Source organism: Giraffa tippelskirchi, chromosome 9 (assembly GCF_054371585.1).
Source record: "Giraffa tippelskirchi isolate mGirTip1 chromosome 9, T2T-mGirTip1v1.2.pri, whole genome shotgun sequence".
Lineage (NCBI taxonomy): Eukaryota > Metazoa > Chordata > Mammalia > Artiodactyla > Giraffidae > Giraffa > Giraffa tippelskirchi.
In genome coordinates, this window is record NC_137283.1 from 144,595,791 (window position 1) to 144,618,282 (window position 22,492).

The 22,492-nt window shown below is 39.4% G+C and overlaps 1 protein-coding gene and 1 non-coding gene across 8 annotated transcripts in view; one reads left to right on the top strand and one right to left on the bottom strand.

Moving 5' to 3' along the window:
- Positions 1-22,492, top strand: part of PHACTR2 (phosphatase and actin regulator 2) — a 293,838-nt gene that overhangs the window by 132,705 nt on the left and 138,641 nt on the right. For 3 of the 7 annotated variants that reach the window (XR_014065846.1, XM_081530977.1, XM_081530981.1), the window contains exon 1: positions 19,432-19,656. The exons of 3 other annotated variants lie outside the window; for them this stretch is intronic. Coding sequence is in view for 3 of the 4 variants with exons in the window: in XM_081530977.1 (XP_081387103.1) it covers positions 19,611-19,656 (46 nt within the window). In the remaining variant the exon portion in view is untranslated. Of the gene's footprint in view, positions 1-19,431; positions 19,792-22,492 lie in introns of those variants that run through there. One more of the 7 variants, XM_081530979.1, reaches the window with a different exon arrangement.
- On the bottom strand, positions 13,373-13,445 carry TRNAR-GCG (transfer RNA arginine (anticodon GCG)). Its single transcript has one exon. It is a non-coding gene; the product is annotated as a tRNA-Arg (tRNA).

Here is a 22,492-nt window from a genome sequence, read left to right on the forward strand (position 1 = left end):
TATACCCTTTTGTGTCTGTCTTCTTTCACTCAGTAAAGTGATTTTGAGGGTCATCCATTGAGCCGGGTTTATCAGTAGTTTCTCACAGGTTGGATTCCCTGGAAAGAGACAATGATTAGCATGCAGGGCATTTATTAAGGAGGCCCCTTGGGATCTAAGGCTTTGGCAGGGAGGGAAAGAAACAGGATTGAGCAGAGGGAGAAGTGAAACTTCGGACAGCAGTGACACCAGCTCTGGCTGGGTCCCCTGGGGAGCTCTCGGGGTCAGCTGCCATGGGTGCATGGGTGGGCCGGTGGTAGCATTCTCTCCTGCCAGTGGGAGCACTGGAGCTGTATGGCCTGTCAGAGTACTCCCATGCTAATGTGGCCTGGGCAGGGGCTGCTTCTCCAGGAAGAGGTTGGCACTTTGGGTATGACTATTTGTTCCTGCCAAGAAAATATGCCCCTTCCCTAGAAGGGCCGACTGCTGAGGGCTGTCTTCCAGGAAGAGCCCCAGCAGATGGAGAAGTAAGTCCTTCAATTCTGAGGGGCGTGGGCAGCACAGTGCTTTATGACTCAGTAGTATCCCACCAATGGACACACCAAATTCTATTCATTCACTCCTTCTTCTGGTGATGGGCAGTTGATCTGTTCCAACTTGGGGGTGATTATGAAGAAAGCTGCTATGGATGTCCTTGAACAGTCTTTTTACGGATATATGTTTTCATTTGTCTTGGATAAATGCCTAGAAGTAGAATTTCTGTCTGGTAGGATAGGTGCATGTTTAACATTATAGAAAATGCCAGGCCAGGTTTCCAAATTCCAAATTGTCATTTTACACTCCTACCAACAATGTATTAAAATCCCAGTTGCTGTATATTCTTCCCGGCACTTGGTATGGTCGATCTTTTTAATTACATACAGAAAAGACTCGAAAAGTATCCTGATCACTTAGATGGAAATATCAGAAGGGATTTCTGCTTGGATTAGAGTTTAGACTAGACAGATTCTGAATTTATGATATACAGCAAGCACAATTTCATATATATTTCTACAGCAAAAATCACATTTAGCTTGTTGACTTCAAGCCCTTTGTTGTTTTGGTGATGTACTGCCATATCCAAATTTATTTCAAAATTAGTTTAAATTTTTTAAGTTCAAATTAAACTAAATGTGCACTTAAAGCTTAACCTGTAGTTGAACCTCCTGAGTGGTAAGGTTTCTCTCTATTTTTTCCCATAGGATGCAGCTGATTTATTTTTCTTACTTCTTTCTATTTTTAAAAATATTTATTTATTTAAATTGTATTTATTTTTGACTGTGCTGGCTCTTTGTTGCTGTGTAGGCTTTCTCGCTAGTTGCGGAGAGCGGGGGCTACTCTCCAGTTGTGGTTGCTCAGGCTTCTCATTGTGGTGGCTTCTTATGGAGCACAGGCTCTAAGGTGTGCAGGCTTCAGTAGTTGTGGATCAAGAACTCCAGAGTGTAGGCTCAGTAGTTGTGGCACACAGGCTTAGTGGCCCTGTGGCATGTGGGTACTTCCCCGACCAGGGATCGAACTCATGTCCCCTGCATTGCAAGGCAGATTCTTAACCACTGAGCCATCAGGGAAGCCCATGTTTACTTCTTTTTATTTATTATTTATTTGGCTGTGCTGGGTCTTTGCTGGGCCTTGTGGGGTCTTTGCTGCAGCATGTCAACTCTCAGTTGTGGCAAGTGGGATCTAGTTCCCTGACCTGGGATTGGATCTGGGCCCCTGCACTGGGAGTATAGAGTTTTCACTGCTGGACCATGAGGGAAGTCCTTGGTAAGGTTCTCTTGTACTAGAAAATGAGTTACAGTACTCAGGTTCTTTTTCTTAACAGCTTTCTTCAACAAAGTATTTTTAGATATTATGACTTAATAGCAGCTAAGTTTTACTGATCAGATACTATATGCTAGACAAGGCCATGCTCTAATCTGTTCACATGTGTTACATCACTTAATCCTTACACTTGATTCGGAAGCACTATTATTACTACCCCAATTTTTACCAATGAAAAAAGGATAGGGAAAGATGGAGCTACTTCATGCAATAAATATTGATTGATTGCCACCAACTTGCAAAGAGATAAGGTGTTTAAAAAAAAAATCTTTTCCTTGTGGAGCTTACATTCCAATAGTAGGAAACAAATAGGTAGGAAATATGAGCAGTTTTACTCTACTTGGGCTTTCAGTCCATATTTTCTATTTGGGATAGTAATTAGAAAGAGTGTTAGGATGTACACTACCTACAGTGCACTCTATTATTAAACTACTCTACATTATGTGACACAATAGGCATTGACAACTAAGTGTCTCAGAGTTTCAGATATGGGTCCAGATAATTGTCTGAGAGTTGAGAATGGATCACAGGTCACACTCTTTGGAATCTGAACTCATCCTTTGGGCTCTGACTGATTTAAGTGACCTCAAAGAACTGCTTCTGCAATTGAGAGATGCTTGGTAGGGGTGGACAGTTGGGCTATGCCAGTATAATATTTTTGAATGAAATATGATCTAGGTTCATAAATGCTACATATTTTGCTATACAAGCTACATTTCTCCCCAACTGTTGTCTGTAGTCTTACTTTTCTGGCTCTGGCCCTCTCTGAAGTCATCAGAGGGGAAAGCGTTAGCTTAACCACCTGGCTTTCTTCCTCTGCTGCCTCTTCTTCCTATTCCAGGCTACATTTCTCCCTCAAAGCTGATTAAACTTCATCTACCCTACTTCTTCCAGTCCTCCATTTGGACTGAGTAGATCTTCCTTTTAAGTAAGCCATGTTCCCACCTGTGTTTGTTACCTATTGCCAGAGAACGATGCTACCACAAACCGAGCAGCTTAAAACAACATATGCTGTATCTCAGTTGCTGTGTGTCAGCAGTTAGGGCACAGCTTACTGGAGTCCTTTGCTTAGAGTCTCGGCATGTCATAAAGGTGCAGTCAAGGTGTCAGCCGGGGGCTGTGAGCTCACTAAGGCTAAACTGGGGAAGGCTATATTCCCAAGCTCACATGGCTGCTGGCAGCATTCCATTCCCTGCAGAATGCCAGAGTGGAGGCCTCGGTTTCATGCTGGCTATCAGCCCGAGGTTGCCCTCTGCTCCCTGCCTCATGGCCCCCTGCACGTGGTGGTTCACAAGTGCTTCTTCAAAGCCAGGAGGAGCGTGAGTGTCTTCCAGCAAGATGGTTGTTTCAGTCTTACACAACATAATCACACATGCAACACACACACACACACACACACACACACTCACATACATCATCCCCAGAGTCAGTTGGTTAAAAGAAAGTCACAGATCCCATCTGCCCTCAAGAGAAGGGACTTGCATGATGGTGTGACTGTCAGCGGGCCACCTTAGCCTTTCCACTGCATCCCCAATATTAAGAAACACTTCTTGTGTTACTTCAGTCAAACGTTTTTTCTCTGCAAAAGCAGAGTAAGCTAGAAGTCTCCATCCAGTTTGTTCATCTGTATACAATGATCTGTAAGTTAATGAACATTCCTGTTTGGTTTTAGCACTGCTACATTTCAACCAAATACTGAATGTTTAATAAGACATAGGCCAGTAATCTCAGAAGAGAAGCTGAACAAAGCTTTGACTAGGGCTGTTAAAAACATAATGTATGTGTTTACAATGGACTATTACTCAGCCATTAAAAGGAATACATTTGAACCAGTTCTAATGAGGTGGATGAAACTGGAGCCTGTTATACAGAGTGAAGTAAGCCAGAAAGAAAAACACCAATACAGTATACTAACACATATATATGGAATTTAGAAAGATGGTAATGATAACCCTATATGCGAGATAGCAAAAGAGACACAGATGTATAGAGCAGTCTTTTGGACTCTATGGGAGAGGGTGAGGGTGGGATGATTTGGGAGAATGGCATTGAAACATGTATATTATCATATGTGAAACGGATCGCCAGTCCAGGTTCGATGCATGAGACAGGGTGCTCAGGGCTGGTGCACTGGGATGACCCTGAGGGATGGGATGGGGAGGGAGGTGGGAGGGGGCTTCAGGATGGGGAACACATGTACACCCATGGCGGATTCATGTCAATGTATGGCAAAACCAATACAATATTGTAAAGTAATTAGCCTCCAATTAAAATAAATAAATTTATATTAAAAACAAAGAAAACATAATATATGAGTTTAGTAGATGCATATTAATGTAATTATGACAATATTCTGATTCTGTGTTTGAATCACTGAACCAGAAAAACCTAAGTGATCCTCTGTAAATTGTACTCTGCTGACATTATCGCTTATTGCTGGACCTGACAGTAAACCCCCTGTTATGAGTCCTCAGTTTTCTTTTCGTGTTTCTCCTGGCAGCCATAGATCTAAATGGTGCATTGATGCAGATCAGATTCATTCATTCATTTGCATATAAACTACATACTTTCTGAGCACTTACCCATGTTCTGGCCCTGTGCTGATGTTCTAAGGGTGAACCAGACACGGCCTCCAGGTGATATTCAGTTCAGTGCAAGAGACAGATGAGGAGATAGCCTTGAGGTAAATTCCATGGGGCAGGTTGCTGTAGAAATATACAGATTTAGGTCCCAGAGGATTTGACATCTAAGCCAATGTATCTCTTAGATCATAAAATATAAGAGAATTGGAGGTAAGATATTGAGAATTAACCAACCAAAGTAGACACAAAAGACTTGAGGAATGATGAGTCCTCTAGTTAGTAATAAAAGAAGATGAACAGAGGTTTGAGAACCAAAAAGTGTCAGTCGCTGAGTCATGTCCAACTCTTTGCAACCCCATGGACTAAAGCCTCCCAGGCTACTCTGTCCATGGGATTTTCCAGGCAAGAATACTGGAGTAGGTAACCCTTCCCCTCTCCAGGGGATCTTCCTGACCCAGGGATTGAACCTGGTCTCCTGCATTGCAGGCAGATTCTTTACCTTCTGAGAACCAAGCCTTGATGTAAACCTAGATAAGAGATGGAAAGAAAATAAGCCATGAATATTTAGTAAGTGCACTTTTGCCAAGCTATAAAGAAAGTCTCATTCTTCACATGGTAATAATTATTTGCAGAATAAGGTACTAGATATTTCTACATTGACATAAGTAATGGGCTACAACTAAATACTCATATGTTCTTGCATAAAATGAAGATTTTATTACCCTAGATGAAATAGGGTAATATTTATCTCAGAAACAAAGCAAAACTTATCATCCTAAAATCACAGACTCAAGTGAGAAATGTATATTAGTGTTGAGTATTTTATTGATAAATGTAACTGAGTATTGTAGTCAGCATTGGTTCACAGAAACAGATCACTAGATGTTTAATTGGCTCACAAAACAGTACAGTATACACACCTATAAAGAAGACATAAAAATCTGCAGAGATGGTGAAATCTCTGGGGCTTTATGTGGGTTTTGGTATACTTATAGCAAAGCGAAACCCACAGCACTTTCTCCTGTGAAATAAATAAATAAAGAGAGACAGAGAATAACAATATTCTTTTAAAATATAACAATAAATCTTTCAGGTAAAGATTCCTTTGTGTTGTATATTGGGCCTCTTTCTCTCTGGTAAAGATTTTCCTTGTGCATTCTCATAATTGAAAGCCCTCTGCTTAAGGAAGTTGAGGAATGAAAACCCTTCAGTGTCAGAGCCTCATTGCTTTGGCGAGTGGTATATAGATTTTATATGGCAATATTCCAAGCCCATTTTGTATATCTACTTCTTAATTGTTTGATTATATGATTTCTCCCTGAATAAATCTTTTTTTGATGAAAGATTAAATCTAAACACCTGCAAATTGCCTCATCCCCTTTCTTGGCTCCCATCTTTATCACCTGTTTGAAGAATGTGTCAACTTTCCTTAGTTGAGAAGTAATTTGCAGTTACTGAAATCCATTTCATATTCTAAAGCTGCTTCAATATGTACAACTTTCCCTAGAGGGCTGTTTACTTGGAGGCATCTTAGGTTTAGATTTAAGTTTTAATAAAACTAAATATGTTTTCAGAAACCAATCTTATAGCTTTTTCTTATTCTGTTTTAAAATACCAGAAGCATAAAAGTAAAGAACAGTTGAAGTTAGGCTTGTTAAATATAAGAAACTACTTATTTGTAATTCCCTTAAGATGTCATTTGGAATTTTAAAGATACCACTGTACTACAAATAACAAATATTACAGAGAGATATTTACTCTAAAGGAAACAAAAGCAGTAGATTGGAGTTCTTCATCTGTTTTTAGTTATAGAATGCTGTGTTATTTAATAATGGAGTGGTTTAAATAATACTAAATATGCATCTGTATCTTCCCCAGGATGCAGAATAGTAAGTTTTAAATTCACCTTTCTACTAGTGATGTTTCAGTTTTTGTAATTACTCAGATAGTCGTTTTTCATCTTGAATTTTCTTTACCTGCATCTCACTTACTTTTATTCATTCAAAAATGCAGAGCATTCTCTTAACTTATTAAGAGAATTAACCTTATTCACATGGGTGAATGAAGGTTCTGTATCAGTAAGTTCAGTTCAGTCGCTCAATCGTGTCCAACTCTTTGCAACCCCATGGACTATAGAAGATTCTGTATATATCAAAGCAAATCTCTTGAATTTTAGTTCTTTCATTTGCAACCTTATTTTTTAAATTATTTCCTTTCTTACTCTGTTCTTTATCTTTCCTTTTTTAGCTTAATCAGTTTAATACTTACCTAATTTACTTATGTATTACTTCTCTCTGAATAAACCTGTTTTTAAAAATTCATTTAAGACTTTAAATATACCTCTGATTACCACATTACCACCATCTCTCATAATTTGTAATGCTTTCATTTTTTGTTCTTCACACAATATGTTACAATTTGATTTCCTTGTGTTACCTAGGAGTGCTTTTTTGTTTGTTTCCAAAAAAGTGTGGGAGGGTTGTTTGGTTTTTTTTTTTCTTTGTTCTTAACTTTTTCTTACTAATTTCTAAGAAGTCAACACATTTCATTACACTATGGTCAGAGATTGTGGGTTATATAATATGAATTCTTTAAAATTTATTGAGATCCAGTGTTTACTCAATGTATGGTTTTTATTTCTAAAGTACTAGTCTCTACATATATCTGTAACACCGTTTATCAATTGGATTGTTCAAATCCATAACCTTAAAAATGTTTTATCTGCTTGATCTTATACTTTTTGATCTCATTGTTACTGTTTAGTTGCTATGTTGTGTCTGACTCTTTGTGACCCCATGTACTGTAGCCCACCAGGCTTCTCTGTCCATGGGATTCTTCAGGCAAGAATACTGGAGTGGGTTGCCATTCCCTTCTCCAGGAAATCTTCCCAACCCAGGGACTGAACCAGGGTCTCCTGCATTGCAGGTGGATTCTTAACCACTGAGACTCCTGGGAAAACCCTTTTTATCATATTACTTTATGTTAAAATCTCACCATATTATTGTGGATTTGTCTGTTTATACTTCTAATTCTGTTATTGTTCAGTTGCTAAGTTGTGTCTGATTCTTTGCAACCCTATGGACTGCAGCACTCCATACTTCTCTGTCCTTCACTCTCTCCCTAAGTTTGCTCAAACTGGTATCTACTGAGGCAGTGATGCCATCCAACCATCTCATCATCTGTTGTCCCCTTCTCCTCCTGCCCTCAAAATTCCTAGCATCAGGGTCTTTTCCAGCAAGTCGGCTCTTTGCATCAGGTAGCTAAAGTATGGAGCTTCAGCTTAAGCATCGGTCCTTCCAATGAATATTCAAGGTTGATTTCCTTTAGGATTGATTGCTTTGATTTCCTTTCTGTCCAAGTGTCTTCTCCAGCACCGCAGTTCAAAAGCATCAATTCTTCGGTGCTCAGCTTTCTTTGTGGTCCAACTGTCACATCCATACATGACTACTGGAAAAACCATAGCTTTGACTATACAGACCTTTGTTGGCAAAGTGATGTCTCTGCTTTATAATACACTGTCTTGATTTATCATAGCTTTTCTGCCAAAGAGCAAGCATCTTTTATTTTCATGGCTGCCGTCACCATCTGCAGTGATGTTGAAGCCCAAGAAGATAAAAGCTGTCACTGTTTCCAATTTTTCCCCATCTATTTGCCATGAAGAGATGGGACTGGATGCCATGATCTTAGTTTTTTGAATGCTGAGTTTTAAGCCAGCTTTTTCACTCTCCACTACTTATAATCTTTACTAATGCTTACTAATCTTAACTTGTTAATGTAAATATTAGCTAATAATCTTAACTAATTCTGTTTTTGTTCTTTGTATTTCAAGATTCTGATGTTAGGGGAATACTAGCTGATAATTTGCACATCTATTTTTTGTTAAGTTAATTTTTTATCATTATATAATCAGTACCTTTATGCAGTGTATTGTTTTTGCATGCGTATGTGCATGCTCAGTCATGTCCAGCTCTTTGCAACCCCATGGACTGTACCCCACCAGGCTCCTCTGCCTATGGAATTTTCCAAGTAAGAATACTGTAGTGGGTTGCCATTTCATCCTCCAGGGGATCTTCCCGACCCAGGGATCGAACTTGCATCTCCTGTGTCTCCTGCATTGGCAGGTGGATTCTTTACCACTGGGAATAAATAAATAAATGGGATAGTTTATAATAAATAAATAATGAATGGGATAATACATAAATATATAAATGGGAATCCCATTTATTATTTTTATTGTCTTTACTTCAACTTTAATTCATCTATTATTAATATTGAAATACCAAATTTCCCTTAGTAAGTATTTGCTTGAGGATATATTTTTCATGCTTTTATTTTCAGCTTTTGCTGTTTTGGATGTATCTTCTAAAATTGGCAGACAGAGACATGTATTATATTTCTGCTCCCTCCAGTCTTTTACTCTCTGTCATCAGATGTGAATATTCCTTTCACATTTTTTGCAATTACTGTTTTGGACTTAATTTGACATCTTAATTTGTGTCATCTTTTTTAGCCAGCTCTTTTTCAAATTTTCTCTCATTTTCTTTTTTCATTATTGGATTAGTAAAACATTTTATTCCCCTTCCTTTTATTTACTGTTTTGGAAGCTTACTATTATATTTTTCTTATTATTTGAAATAGCACATTTTTTCTGACAAACTCAAGAAGTATTTAGTTTGTCTATCCTCCTAAGGTCAAAATCAGGGCCTCAACATGTGTTAAAATTCACTGACTACCTCTCCATTTTTCACAACCAATAGTTTATTAAATTCACCATAATTTTATCAGTTTCTATGCTCACTATTGCTTCTTGTCCACCTCTTTTGAGAACCCATGGACTGTATAGTCCACGGAATTCTCCAGACCAGAATACTGGAGTGGGTTCCCATTTCCTTCTCCAGGGTATCTTCCCAACACTGGGATCAAACCCAGGTCTCCCGCATTGCAGGCAGTTTCTTTACCAGCTGAGCCACCAGGGAAGCCCAAGAACACTGGAGTGGGTATCCTATCCCTTCTCCAGCAGATCTTCCTGACCCAGGCATCAAACTGGGGTCTCCTGCATTGCAGGAGGATTCTTTACCAGCTGAGCTACAAGGGAAGCCCTGTATCCCACCCTTAATCTGAACTCTTTTTCTTTCTTGCTGAGGAATTTTCTATAGATATTCCTTTAGTGATTAACCACTTTCAATGAGTGAGTTTTTGATTTGATGAATGATTATTTATCTGGATATGGAATTCTAATTTATGTCCCCATAACACCAAGAATATATAATTCTATTGTCATCTTGATTTTATTGTGATTCCTTGTAGTGGCATCTGACTTCTCTATCCATTACTTTCTCTTTATCCTTAATATTCAATGTCCTATGATATATCTAAGTACAGGTTGATTTTTTTCCTTGGTGACATCTAGGATTATTTTCATTCTGTATGTGGATCTTTAATTGAGCATTTCAAATTTGAGCTTCTAATTTTTTATGCCAAACCCACTTCACTCACTGTTGTCTCAGACTTAATTCAGGACAACTCAGTCCTTCCAAGTGCTCAGACAAAATTTTGAAGTCATGCTTGCTTCATCTCTTTTCTCCCATACTCCACATTCAATCTATGAAGAAATTTGGCTCTACCTTAAAAATGTATCCAGAATCAAGGTACATTTCACTTCTCCCACAGCTGCCAACCTGGTCTAACCCCCTGTTATATCTTGCCTTGCGTATTCCTGTAGTCTCTCCTTGTCTCTCTGCTTCCCACCTTGTCGCTTCTATCCTCTGGTCAGAAGCAATAGTGATTTTAAAATATAAGATAGATTATGCCATTCCTTTGCTCAAAACTGTCATTGCTTCCCCATCTCACTTATAGTAAACATCAAAGTCTTTATGGTCAGTTACAAGGTCTTACATGGCTTATAATCCCCTTCCCATCTCCCCTTAACTTACTGTCCTCCAGTCACACTGGCCCCTTAGTGTTTCTCGAACATATAGCATGCTCTCATCTTTATATGAAGTGGTCTTTTTGCTTAGGTTGTGCTTTTTCCAGATAACCACGTGGCTAGCTCCATCATGTCTTTTGAGCCTGTGTTCAATGATTGCCTTTTCAGTGAGGACTACTTTAACTATGACGTACTAATCCATCTCTCTTACCCTTCCCTGTTTATTTCATAACAGTTTCATTTTCTAAATTGCTATAAATTTTATGGATTATGTTTATTGCTTATTTTCTGTCCTTTCATAAAAATGTAAGTTCTCTGAGTGCAGACATTTAAACTTTTTGTTTTAATTCTATATCTCAAATACCTAGAACAGAACCTGGTACAAAGAAGATGCATAATAAATATTTGTTAGATGACTGATATATATGTGCATGCATGCTAAGTTGCTTCAGTCACGTCCAACTCTTTGTTGCTGTAGCCCATGAGGATCCTCTGTCCGTGGAATTCTCCAGGCAAGAATACTGGAGTGGGTTGTCATGCTCTCCTCCAGGGGATCTTCCTGACCCAGGGATCAAACCCACATCTCTTGTGTCTCCTGCATGGGCAGATGGGTTCTTTACCACTAGCACCAACTGGGAAGCCCAACTGATATATGTGTATATAGATGATATGTTTATATATATTTATCTTCTGTATTTTTACAGAATAGGAATACAGTGAAATATAGTTACAACCCAAATGCTCATTAACTGGTAAATAGATAATCAAAACTTTGATATAGTCATACAATGGAGCTTAACTCAGAACAAAATACTGATACAGACTACAACATGGAAGAATATCAAAACATTATGTGAAAAAAACCAGATAAAGAAAATGTCATATGCTGTTATTTCATTTATATGAAATTTTCAAGAGTCTAAACTATGAAGATGGAAAGCCTGTCAGTAGTTGCCTGATGCCAAGGGGTGGGACTGGGATTAACTCCAAGAGGTGATGGAACTCTTTAGGGTTGTCAAAATTTTCTAAAATCTGACTATGGTAGTGATTGCACTATATATTAACTAAAACTCATTGTTTACTTAGAATGGGTAGAATTTAGAGTGTGTAAATTATTCCTCAAAAGCTATAAGCAATGAAAAAACAAATATAATTAATATGAACCGCATACGATCAGAATTTAATTAGGAAGCACTTGACAATCTTTAGCTCATCTTCAGAATGAGTGGACTTCCCTGGTGGCTCAGAGGTTAAAGCGTCTGCCTCCAATGCGGGAGACCTGGGTTGGATCCCTGGGTCGGGAAGATCCCCTGGAGAAGGAAATGGCAAACCACTCCAGTATTCTTGCCTGGAGAATCCCATGGACGGAGGAGCCTGGTAGGCTACAGTCCACGGGGTCGCAAAGAGTCGGACACGACTGAGCGACTTCCCTTTCCTTTCAGAATGAGTTGCTGACTCTGTATTGGGAAGATGTGATTTAGTAGTTCATAAAGTTCAGAGCCTTCCCTGTAGCCATGCAGTGTTCATCCTTTACTCTTGGTGGAACACACCTCTATCACAGTACTCACTGTTATAGTCATTTACTTGTAAAACCCAACACCCACCCTCTACCGTATATATATATATATATATATATATATATATATATATATGAACTCCAGGGTACGGTCTGATCTTGAACAGGTACGGTCTACCTCGAACTCCAGGGTATGATCTGTCCCTCACTTATCCTCGTGTCCTATGCACTAGAGGTGTGAGACTCATGGGAGATCCTCAGATAATTCTAGCTAAAGGACTAGATGATTATGAGTAGAATGGCATGTAAAAGGAAATTTGCCAGTCAGTGACAGAAATTGATGTTGTCTTGCTATGCAGTCCATATAATATCACCATAATCATACACTTATTCCTAGCTGGATTTTTTTCATCCGTGCTTCAAGCTGCTGTAATTGAAGAAATCACATAAATGCTTATTCTTTGATTTATCATGCATGTATTGAGTGCCCTCTACGTGCCACACACTTTGTTAGGTTCTAAGGATGGATATGATGGTCAATAAAACAATGATTTGGAACTTATTTTAAGCAATTACTTTCTGTAAATTGGGGAGTAATTATTAAAGATGTCTTGAGGGAATGTTCCCTGTAGATTTTGGTTAGTAACTTAAAGATTATTAATTTTATAGCAGTTGTTAGAGTTTTAAATGCTGTGGATAAGTATTTTGTTTTTCTTGTAAAATGAAGTGCAGCAAACTACACTCTTTCTCCAGGGGTGAGGGAAAGTTTCTGGAAAAGGAAATTCCAGCACCACCCCTCGAGGTATTTATTTTCCAGAGTAAATCTTCCAACCATCCAGCTCAATCACTAAGTAAGCACACATGTGACACACCACGCCCTCTGCAGAGACTCACTCAGGGCAGAACAGAGTAGGTATTTTGTTAATCCTTTAGCCTGAACAAGCAGTAGAAGAAAAACTCAGGAAATAAATCATGTAAAAATATGAGAACAATAGGAAAGAAAAGCCTGTCTTACAGGTTTGTTTCCTGTTCTGTCTAATACTTCTGGAATGTGGTTTTCTCTCCTATTGATGCTGAATATAACTAGAATGTCTAAAGTTGTCATTCTTTGCTTAGCCAGAGTTCTCCTTTGTCTGTGTATATTATTATCCTGTTAAAACTAAAATCTCTCAGAATTGTCCAAGTTATAGGAAGCATTTGGTGACAGTTCTATAGAGTAACATTTTTAAAAAAGTAAACACAGGTTGCATATACAGAATTTCAACTGAAATTATAACATTCTATTTACTTCTTAGTAGTTATATGTTTCTAAGTAAGCTGACTTTCACAAAATGTAGCCAAGTTTTGGAGTAATACAAAGTTTTTTAAAACTGGAAGATATTCTAGTAAAAACCTACCTTAATGCTTAAAAACTTTTGCACACCGACTGTAGCCTACCAGGCTCCTCTCTCCATGGGATTCTGCAGGCAAGAATACTGGAGTGGGTTGCCATTTCCTTCTCCACCGGATCTCCCCGACCCAGGGATTGAACCTGAGTCTCCTGCATCGCAGGCAGGTGCTTTAACCTCTGAGCCACCAGGGAAGCCCCCAATAATGACTGTTCTTATTGTAAACTGTCTCTCTGGCCACCAAATTGTATGTCTACAATTTGGACTTTGACCTAGTAGGAAAGGACTTTTCCACAAACAGATTGCTAAAGTTTAAGTTTATGTCCGCTTTTAACTTTTATCTAATGTAATGAGTGACTTCCACCCATGAAAAGTTCAAGTGTCAACTTGAGTACCCCAGATGGATGAACTTAATAACCCCTACATTGGACAAGCCAGTGAAATATGTATTATAGGGAGAATACTTGAAAATCTCAAGAAGAGCAACCTCTGTCAAAAGGCAAACAAGTTTCAGGGAGAAAATTCTCTCTAATAATCCACCTAATTTAATTTCTTTCTGGAAGTAAAGAAAAAAAAATCACAGAAGATTTTTCAGGGGTTGAAAAATATTTAGACTGTATTGTGGAAAAAATCAGTAGATTCTGTCAATCTATATTTTTAGGAAGGTTTAACATACACTGTTCCACACAGTCAGTTATGATATAATTTGATGACTGCATATTATAAAAGATGAAATGATGCTATGCTGAAGACAGCTCATATAGGCCAGTTGTTAAATTTCCAGAAATCTGGCAAACAAGGTGATATAATCTTGCAAGCCAGTTGACCACTCATTGAATTGGTCATCATAGGAGTATTTATGTCATAGAAAAACACCAAACCAGTTGTTGAGCATTTACCAGGATATCACTGGATAAGAAACTGGTTTAGAAATATAGACCAAAGAGCAGGACCAATGGGATAAATGCTGAAGATTTATGAACAGATAGTTTCCTCTGAGTTAGATGTTGACACTAATTTTCTTTTTATAAATTCTCTGGAAAGAGGTAACACACAGAGAAATGTCCATTTTTTTTTTTTCAGATGACATTAAACATTTGCACAGTTAAACTATAAATTCAAAGAAATAACACCCAGAGATCTTAGTAAAATTGTGAGTTGGCTCAATAATAGCAGATGAGCTGTAATAAAACAAGAGAAAGGCAATTGGGGGAAGATTATCTTAACATACTCTTGTTAGATGATAGATTCTAACCTTTATATTTTGACCAATAAATGAAATTTAGCGATTTCTGTAGACTTCTGTGTTCACTAATATAATTTGTTAGCTGTGATAAAAAGGATGTTAAAACACCATGCCTCATCGGAAGCACTGGAAACAAAGTAGAATAAACTGTCCCACCCTTACAAAGAAATCTTAATGCACACTTCCTGCAGTTTTGGTTGACATGCTTCAAGGATAATGTAATGGAACTGGAAAAATTTCAGAGGAAAGTGTGTAACCCGATCGAGGGATTATAAGAATCCCAGATGAGGCTAAGATTATATTAACTAGCAAATCATGAAAGGGTTTGAATAAAGTAAATATAGATGGATTTAGCAAATCCTGAAAGACCAGAGCTATAGTGTACCCCTTTGATGTTTGAAACACAAATTTGCGGAAGAAATAAAATGAAACACATTATTGTTTCTCAAGGAGGAGTAATGATAGCAAAAATAACATTGTACCTTGAAGTTTAGCGTTTGTCAATTTCAAAGAAAATCATTATATTTACATATAATGTAAATGTACCAAACAGAGCCAACTCATTGGAAAAGACCCTGATGCTGGGAAAGATTGAAGGCAAAGGAGAAGGGGGTGCCAGAGGATGAAATGGTTAGATAGCATCACCGACTTGATGGACATGAATCTGAGATAGTGAAAGACAGGGGAGCCTGGCGTGCTGCAGTCCATGGTGTCGCAAAGAATCTGACACGACTTAGTGACTGAACAACAACAACATATTCTAATATGCAAAATTTACTGTATATTGGCTCTGACCAGTGACCTCCCCTAACAGTTAGGCTCTATTGATAGAAAAAGGAGTGAGAAGCTTCCTCTTCTCAACCTAGATTGAGAGAACACACAATCTGTCCTCTTATGGTTGTTGTTTTAAGGCGATTTAAAGGAAGAAACAGAAGAGCCATTATAATTGTTTTCTCTCACTGCCGAACCCTCGCGGTAGAAAGTGTTCCCAAAGCATAACAGCTTTCCACTTCATAAGGAAATTTAGTTGGGATTAATTTCATTGTCCTAATTAGAACTCACAGTTTGGTTAATCCTCAAATTCATTAAAAAAAAAAAAAAATCAAGGTTTCTTTATGGCACTGATCTGCCAGCTCTGCAGCGGCAGCTCGGATGGATTGTGAGGTCTCTAAGGCTTTGGTGACCCTACTTAAGCATTCCCACCGCGCCTCTCCTGGCTCTGCTCCCAGCCTGGCTACCGCTGCAGCCCTCCTCACCTGCCCTCTGGGTTTGGGGAGAAGGCAGCACCTCTAGGCTAAGTGTTTTTGCTCAGGAAAGATGTCAGGCTTCCTGAGGGCATCAGGCTTTGATCTCTACCAAGGTCCAGCTGGCTGGCACCAGGCCTCACCTAGAGATGTGCCTCGTTCAGTGCCTCTGTAAGGGCTGTGTTTGTGTTAATCGCTCAGTCGTGTCCAACTCTTTGTGATCCCATGGACTGTAGCCCACCAGGCTCCTCTGTCCATGGGATTCTCCAGGCAAGAAAACTGTCCATGGGATTCTCCAGGCAAGAATACTGGAGTGGGTTTCATTCCCTTCTCCAGGGGATCTTTCCAACCCAGGGATCGAACCCGTGTCTCCTGCACTGCAGGCAGATTCTTTACCTTCAGAGCCATGAAGGACTAGGGAACAATTTTGTTATTGTGTCAACTTTACTCAGTTAACTCACTTGAGAAACGAACCATTTTTTACCTTGTCTAGAATGATGAATGTGTAGGAGAGTGAGCCGTAGTGCTCCCAAAGGGCCTTTTTTTCTCTGATATAAATATATTTATAAGGACCTGGTCCAGTGGATTCTTGGATGTGTTTGCTGCATCAAGATGTTAGGGATTGGGTTTGTATGCAGTGCGGATACAGCCTGAAATTGGGTCCCCTTCTGTGAAGATGGGAAAGGAGCTCAAAGTGTAGATCTGAGCAGTGGGGTTAAGTGAAACCCCTGAGGTGATCCTTTCCTTGTCACCCTACTTCTCTCAGGTTCTTAGAAGGATGTTTTTCAAAGCCCAGTGCTCCAAGCCTGGTCTCATCTGAGTCCCTGGCAGGTTTATGTGTGAACCACATTAGACCCCAGTGACCTGAAGACTCTGTGTAATTGTTTTATGTATACACATGAATACATAAATGCCAACATTTTAAATAATTGAAAATGTCTTTGTAGCCATTCAAAAAAAAAAAATCAGGGTTTCTTAAGAGTGAATTAGGAAAAAGGAAGTAGATAATTGATCATACTATTCTAGGGAAAAAGTTTCCCCACAATAGAGGGTGGGCTATTTGGGTATGAAAAAAATAGGGCAATTTATTTAAATGATGAAACAGACAATCAAACATCTTTCAAAAAACAAAACTAGGCTCTATGTGATCTTAATAATACAAACTTTAGAAAAAGTTTTGCATGTGTAAAGCATTAATAATTTATTATTTTATAAAATAGATATACTATACAGATTTATTTTGAAAAAAAAATTTATTGGCATATAGTTGATTTACAAAGTTGTGTTAGTTTCTGCTGAACAGCAAAGTGAATCAGTTATACACGTCCATATATCCACTCTTTTTAAGATTCTTTCCCCGTATAGGTCATTACAGAGTATTAAGAAGAGTTCCCTGTGCTAAATAGTTGGTTCTTCTTAATTATCTGTTTTATATATGGTAGTGTATATATGTCAGTCCCAATGTCCCAATTTATCCTTCTCCTCCTCCCAGCAATAATTTTTTTTTGATTCCACATATAATCGATATCATGTGATATTTGTCTTTCTCTGACTTACTTCACTCAGTATGACAATCTCTAACTCATCCGTGTTGCTGCAGATGGCATTATTTTGCTGTTTATTATGGCTGAGCAATATTCTATTGTATATATCTGCCACATCTTCTTTATGCATTTCTCTGTTAATGGACATTGAGATTACTTCCATGTCTTGGCTACTGTAAATAGTCCTGCAGTGAATATTAGGGTGCATGGATCATTTCAAATTATGGTTTTCTCTGGATATATGCCCAGGAATGGATTGCAGGATCATATGGTAGCTCTATTTTTAGTGTTTTAAGGAACCTCCATACTGTTCTCCATAGTGACCATACCAATTTACATTCCCCCATCAACAGTGTAGGACAGTTCTCTTTTCTCCATACCCTCTCCAGCACTTATTGTTTGTAAATTTTTTAATGATTGCCAATCTGACCTGTGTGAGGTGATGCCTCATTGTAGTTTTGATTTGCATTTCTAATAATTATATACTATGTAGATTTCTCGGAGAAGGCAATGGCAACCCACTCCAGTACTCTTGCCTGGAAAATCCCATGGACGGCGGAGCCTGGTAGGCTGCAGTCCATGGGGTCGCTAAGAGTCGGGACACGACTGAGCCACTTCACTTTCACTTTTCACTTTCATGCACTGGAGAAGGAAATGGCAACCCACTCCAGTGTTCTTGCCTGGAGAATCCCAGGGATGGCGGACCCTGGTGGGCTGCCGTCTGTGGGCTCGCACAGAGTCGGACATGACTGAAGCGACTTAGCCCCAGCAGTAGCATGTAGATTTTTAATAGTTCAGAGTTGACTGGGATAACCTAAAGTGTGAAAGCTGTGGCAAGTGACCTAAATATAGTTTTTAATAAAATACACTTTTAAGGTAAGGGGAGGGATAAATTGGGAGATTGGGATTGACATATACACACTACTGTATATAAAAGAGATAACTGATGGGGACCTACTGTATAGTACAGGGACTTGTACTCAATACTCTGTAACGACCTATATGGGAAAAGAGTATGTGTATATGTATAACTGATTCACTTTGCTGTACAGCAGAAACTCACACAACATTGTAAATCAACTATACTCCAATAAAAATCAGTTAAAAATTAAAATATACGCTCTTTTTGGAATCCTCTCCTGGTCCAGTGGTTAGGGCTTGGGACTCTCACTGCCTGGGTCCAAGACTTTATCTGTAGTAGAGGAGCTAAAATCCCAAAAGCCTTGCAGCCCAGCCCCCTCAAAAAAAAAAAATACACTTCAAAAACTTTTTAATGAAATATATAGGTTCATAAAAATGTACAAAATGTCAATGAATTTCCATAAAGTGAATCACATTTCTGTAACCACCACCCTAATGCCATATCTGTCTCCACCTAGCCATCTATAGATGGAGATAGACATGGCATCTAGAATTCTCATCAATCTTAAATACCAAGAGTATTTACTTGTATTCATATTTTTAAGAAGTTAGAGGTTAAGATTTAATTACAGTAGGACTGAGTTTAACTTTTATGGAATTTTAGCTTCTAAAATAAATTACTGTGGTCTTCACCTTTCGGACATTTTAAACACACAGTTTCATAGTCTCACAGTGATTCTTCTGAATATAGGAGAGGTGAGCATCGCAGAGATTAGATGGTAGAGAGCAAAGTGTATCCTTTGTTGATCTGACACATAGACCCATCATTCAGATTTACGGTTCAACCGGATTGAGGCCACTAATACTGAAAAATTCTATTTGTTAAAAGGAAGAAGATTTTTTAAACGAGAAAAAAAATGCACACATAACGGCAGACAATGAGAGGAAGGAACTAACTTTCTAGAAACAAATTTTCTTAAATTAAGTACCGTGACTAAGTACTTTAATTCCTTTTCTTCCAGCCCTAAAGGATCATTTGCCAGTGAACCTTTTAAGTTTAATGGGGAGTAGCCCGAACTCTCTGCTATTGGGGGGGGGTGGGGGTCGCGGGCTCACAGCCCCCGCAGGCGCGGCCGGACCAGCCCGAGCCTCTCCCCTCCCCACTTCCTCGCCCCCCTCATTCCACCGCCCCCTTCGCCCACTCCCCCTCTCTCCTCCCCCGTGACCCTTGACCCCAGCTAATCTGCATAGAGGAATGACAGGCATCCGCTGGGCAGGATCCGCCGCCCCGGCTGCGGCCGGCCGGACTGGGAGACCCGCTAAGAGGGAGAAGGTGAGGGGACTCGGCGGGCAGCTCCGCACCGACTGGGAAATGAACGCTTGGAACTCTGTCTGCGAGCGGACCCATGATCCAAGGACCGAAAGAGCCGCGTGATCGCCGGAGCTGGCCCTGCGACCCGAGACATGGGCCAGACCTCGGTCTCCACGCTGTCCCCGCAGCCCAGCAGCGGTGAGTCCAGGGCGCGCGCGATGCGCTCCCGCCGCGCGGGCGCGGGACCGGCTCGGGGCAGCGGAGGCGGCCGAGGGCTCCGCGGCGAGCCGGGCTCTGCCCGCACCGGCCGAGTCCCTCCGAGAAACCCGAGAGGTAGCGCTCCCCCAAACTCTTTGTCGTGGAAAAGTGGAATGCCTTTTGGGATCCAGCCGATTTTACCTTAAAGGCACAGGCTCCATTTTCTGTCGGAGATGCCTCGCTTTCGGGTCGGTCTGAATCACTTCTGAGCCTGAAATTTACGAGAAACGCCATATGCATATTGCTTTGTTTTTAAAACGCGAAACTTAAAGAGCAAGATAATCGCGCCAACAGGTTTTTCTGTATTTACGCTTGGCTTCTGAGCAGGCTAGAACTGAATTCTTTCAAGCTTGTCAACTGATTTATGGTGTGTTTTTTCGGAGTAGAGTGATGATTGCCCTCTCTTATCCAGGCAGAATGTTGAATACTTAGTAAGTAACAGAAAAAAGCTTAATTGTTTTCAATGATACTTTTTTGGTTAGACAGGCTATAAAATTAGGGGAAACTTTTCATGAACTCAGTTATCGAGTTTTATGGAAACATGTGTAATGTTTCTGAGCTCTATTGCCCCGTTTGAAGTATCATTTTTTCATTTTCTAAAAAAAAAGGAAGGAAGGTACGTATGTCTGGCGTTTCTCCAGTAGTGTAGGGACAAACAACCTTTTGATGGGGATACTTGTGCTTGGACAATGAAACAAGTTTAAAAGGTACTATTTTGACATTTTTTTTCCATCAAGAATTAAAAAAAAAAATTCTCAGCGGGAGCATTTACGTTATTTCTTGAGATATTTGATGCACTTTGCAAATTGAGTAAACATCAACAGGATCTTGCTGAAAGGAAATGACAGGGCACAGATGAAGTTTTTTTGTTTGTTTTTTGTTTTTAATCAGCTCCAGGATGTCTCTAACTCGATAGGATTCTACCATTCCAGCTTCACCCCACTTGGGTTTGTTTAGATTGCAGAACTTCACTCCCTCAAATATAATAAAATTTTGCCTCAGGAGAACCAACCCCTCTGCAAAGGAGAGAAATCAGAGTCCAGAAGAAATCACACCTTCCCTTACTGTTCATGACAAGGCTATACAGTGCTGCTGAAAAGAAGAGATTTCATATTGATAGTGTTTGGGGGGATTTTGGAGGGGAGTGTTGATTAGGATCTTAATCTTAGTCTAAACTATTTTGTGCAATTAAGGCTTACTCTCCTTTGTCTTACTTTAAAGCAGTGTTACTTCTCTCAAGAAAGAGTTACATATTTAAATTTATGCACCGGCAAAACATAGAATTAAATGCGTACTCCAGTACAATAGGTATAAAGTACTGCTCTGAATTTAGTTCGTTAGCCACACAGTATTGTTAGGGTTAATATGTAAAAAGTGAATTTGGCTTTTATAAAAATCAAGGAATGTTACATAAATGATGCTAAGATGCAGAGTAGAATCCTAAAACGCATACTTCCTAACTCTTCGGTTGTGTGAGTGCTCAGTTCTGTTACACTCTGTGACCCCATGGACGGTAGCCCGCCAGGCTCCTCTGTCCATGGGATTTTCTGGGCAAGAATACTGGAGTAGGTTGCCATTTCCTTCTCCAGGGAATCTTCCCGACCCAGGGATTGAACCTATATCTCTTGTGTCTCCTGCATTGGCAGGTGGATTCTTTACCACTGTGCCCCCTGGGAGGCCCTCCTAACTCTTACCCAGTACAGCAAAAAGCACCCAGATTGCTATAATTCCTAATATACTGATTAATCATGTCAAGAGATTGGGCAGTTTATTAAGACAAAAAGTAACTTAAAAAATTATGCTTGACCATAAAAGATATTTCAAAGAAATATCTCATGGAATGGTGTTATAGTTAAATAACAGGTCCTCTGTTTAGCTGTATATATTGAAGTGACCAGTCCAGACATCATGAGTAGAGGGTTTCTTGGTTTTGTTTGGTTGATTTAGGGATGATGGTTGCTATGATTGAAGTTTTTTAATGGTTAAAAGCAGGCTGATTTTCTCATGATACCCGCTTAGGTCCTCTAAGTGTATTATTATCACTCCATTTCCCTGAAGTTTCGCCATCAGATTCCAGATGAAAATGAAAAAAGCAACAAAAACAGAACATGTGGTTGCCATATCTAAGTTTTGTATTCATGTTGGTGTTCTTCTCTGAGTCTGAAAACATCATACCTTCTCCTCTTCCAAGTATCTTGTTGACTCCTTGTTAGCTGTTTGCCACTGGCTTCACAAGTGGTGTGAAGATATTTGTTCCGTGTCATCTCGGTTATCTACTAGGTGTTTTAGTCTAGAGTGGCTGCTAGGGATTACAGTGGTGACGATAATTACCATGTTAAATGCTTAACAGAATCTGAGTGTGAGGAGTCAGTAGCCGCACAGAGTCTGGTAGTTGACAATTGTTACTCGACTTCGGCTTTTGTAAAAATCAGCTCTGGGGGCCACAGGTTAGCTTGCTTCTCATTGTCCATTTCAGGCCCTTTTGAGCCCTTCAGTTTAGGACCGCATCTATTTCTCTGGGTTCTAAGAAGACCAGTGATGATTAATTATTGCTGAAAATATGCAATTAGAGTCATTATTTCTATTTTTTAAAACAGCTTTATTGACATATAATTAGCATACCGTTTTTCAGTATTTTCACAGTGTTCTGCAACCATCAGTCCCTATTCCCATCCTTCTCAACCCTCCATTCCTAGACCTAATTAACCACTAATCCACTTTCTGTCTCTGTAGGAAGCATATATGGAAGTGGGATCATACAACACAACGTGCCTTT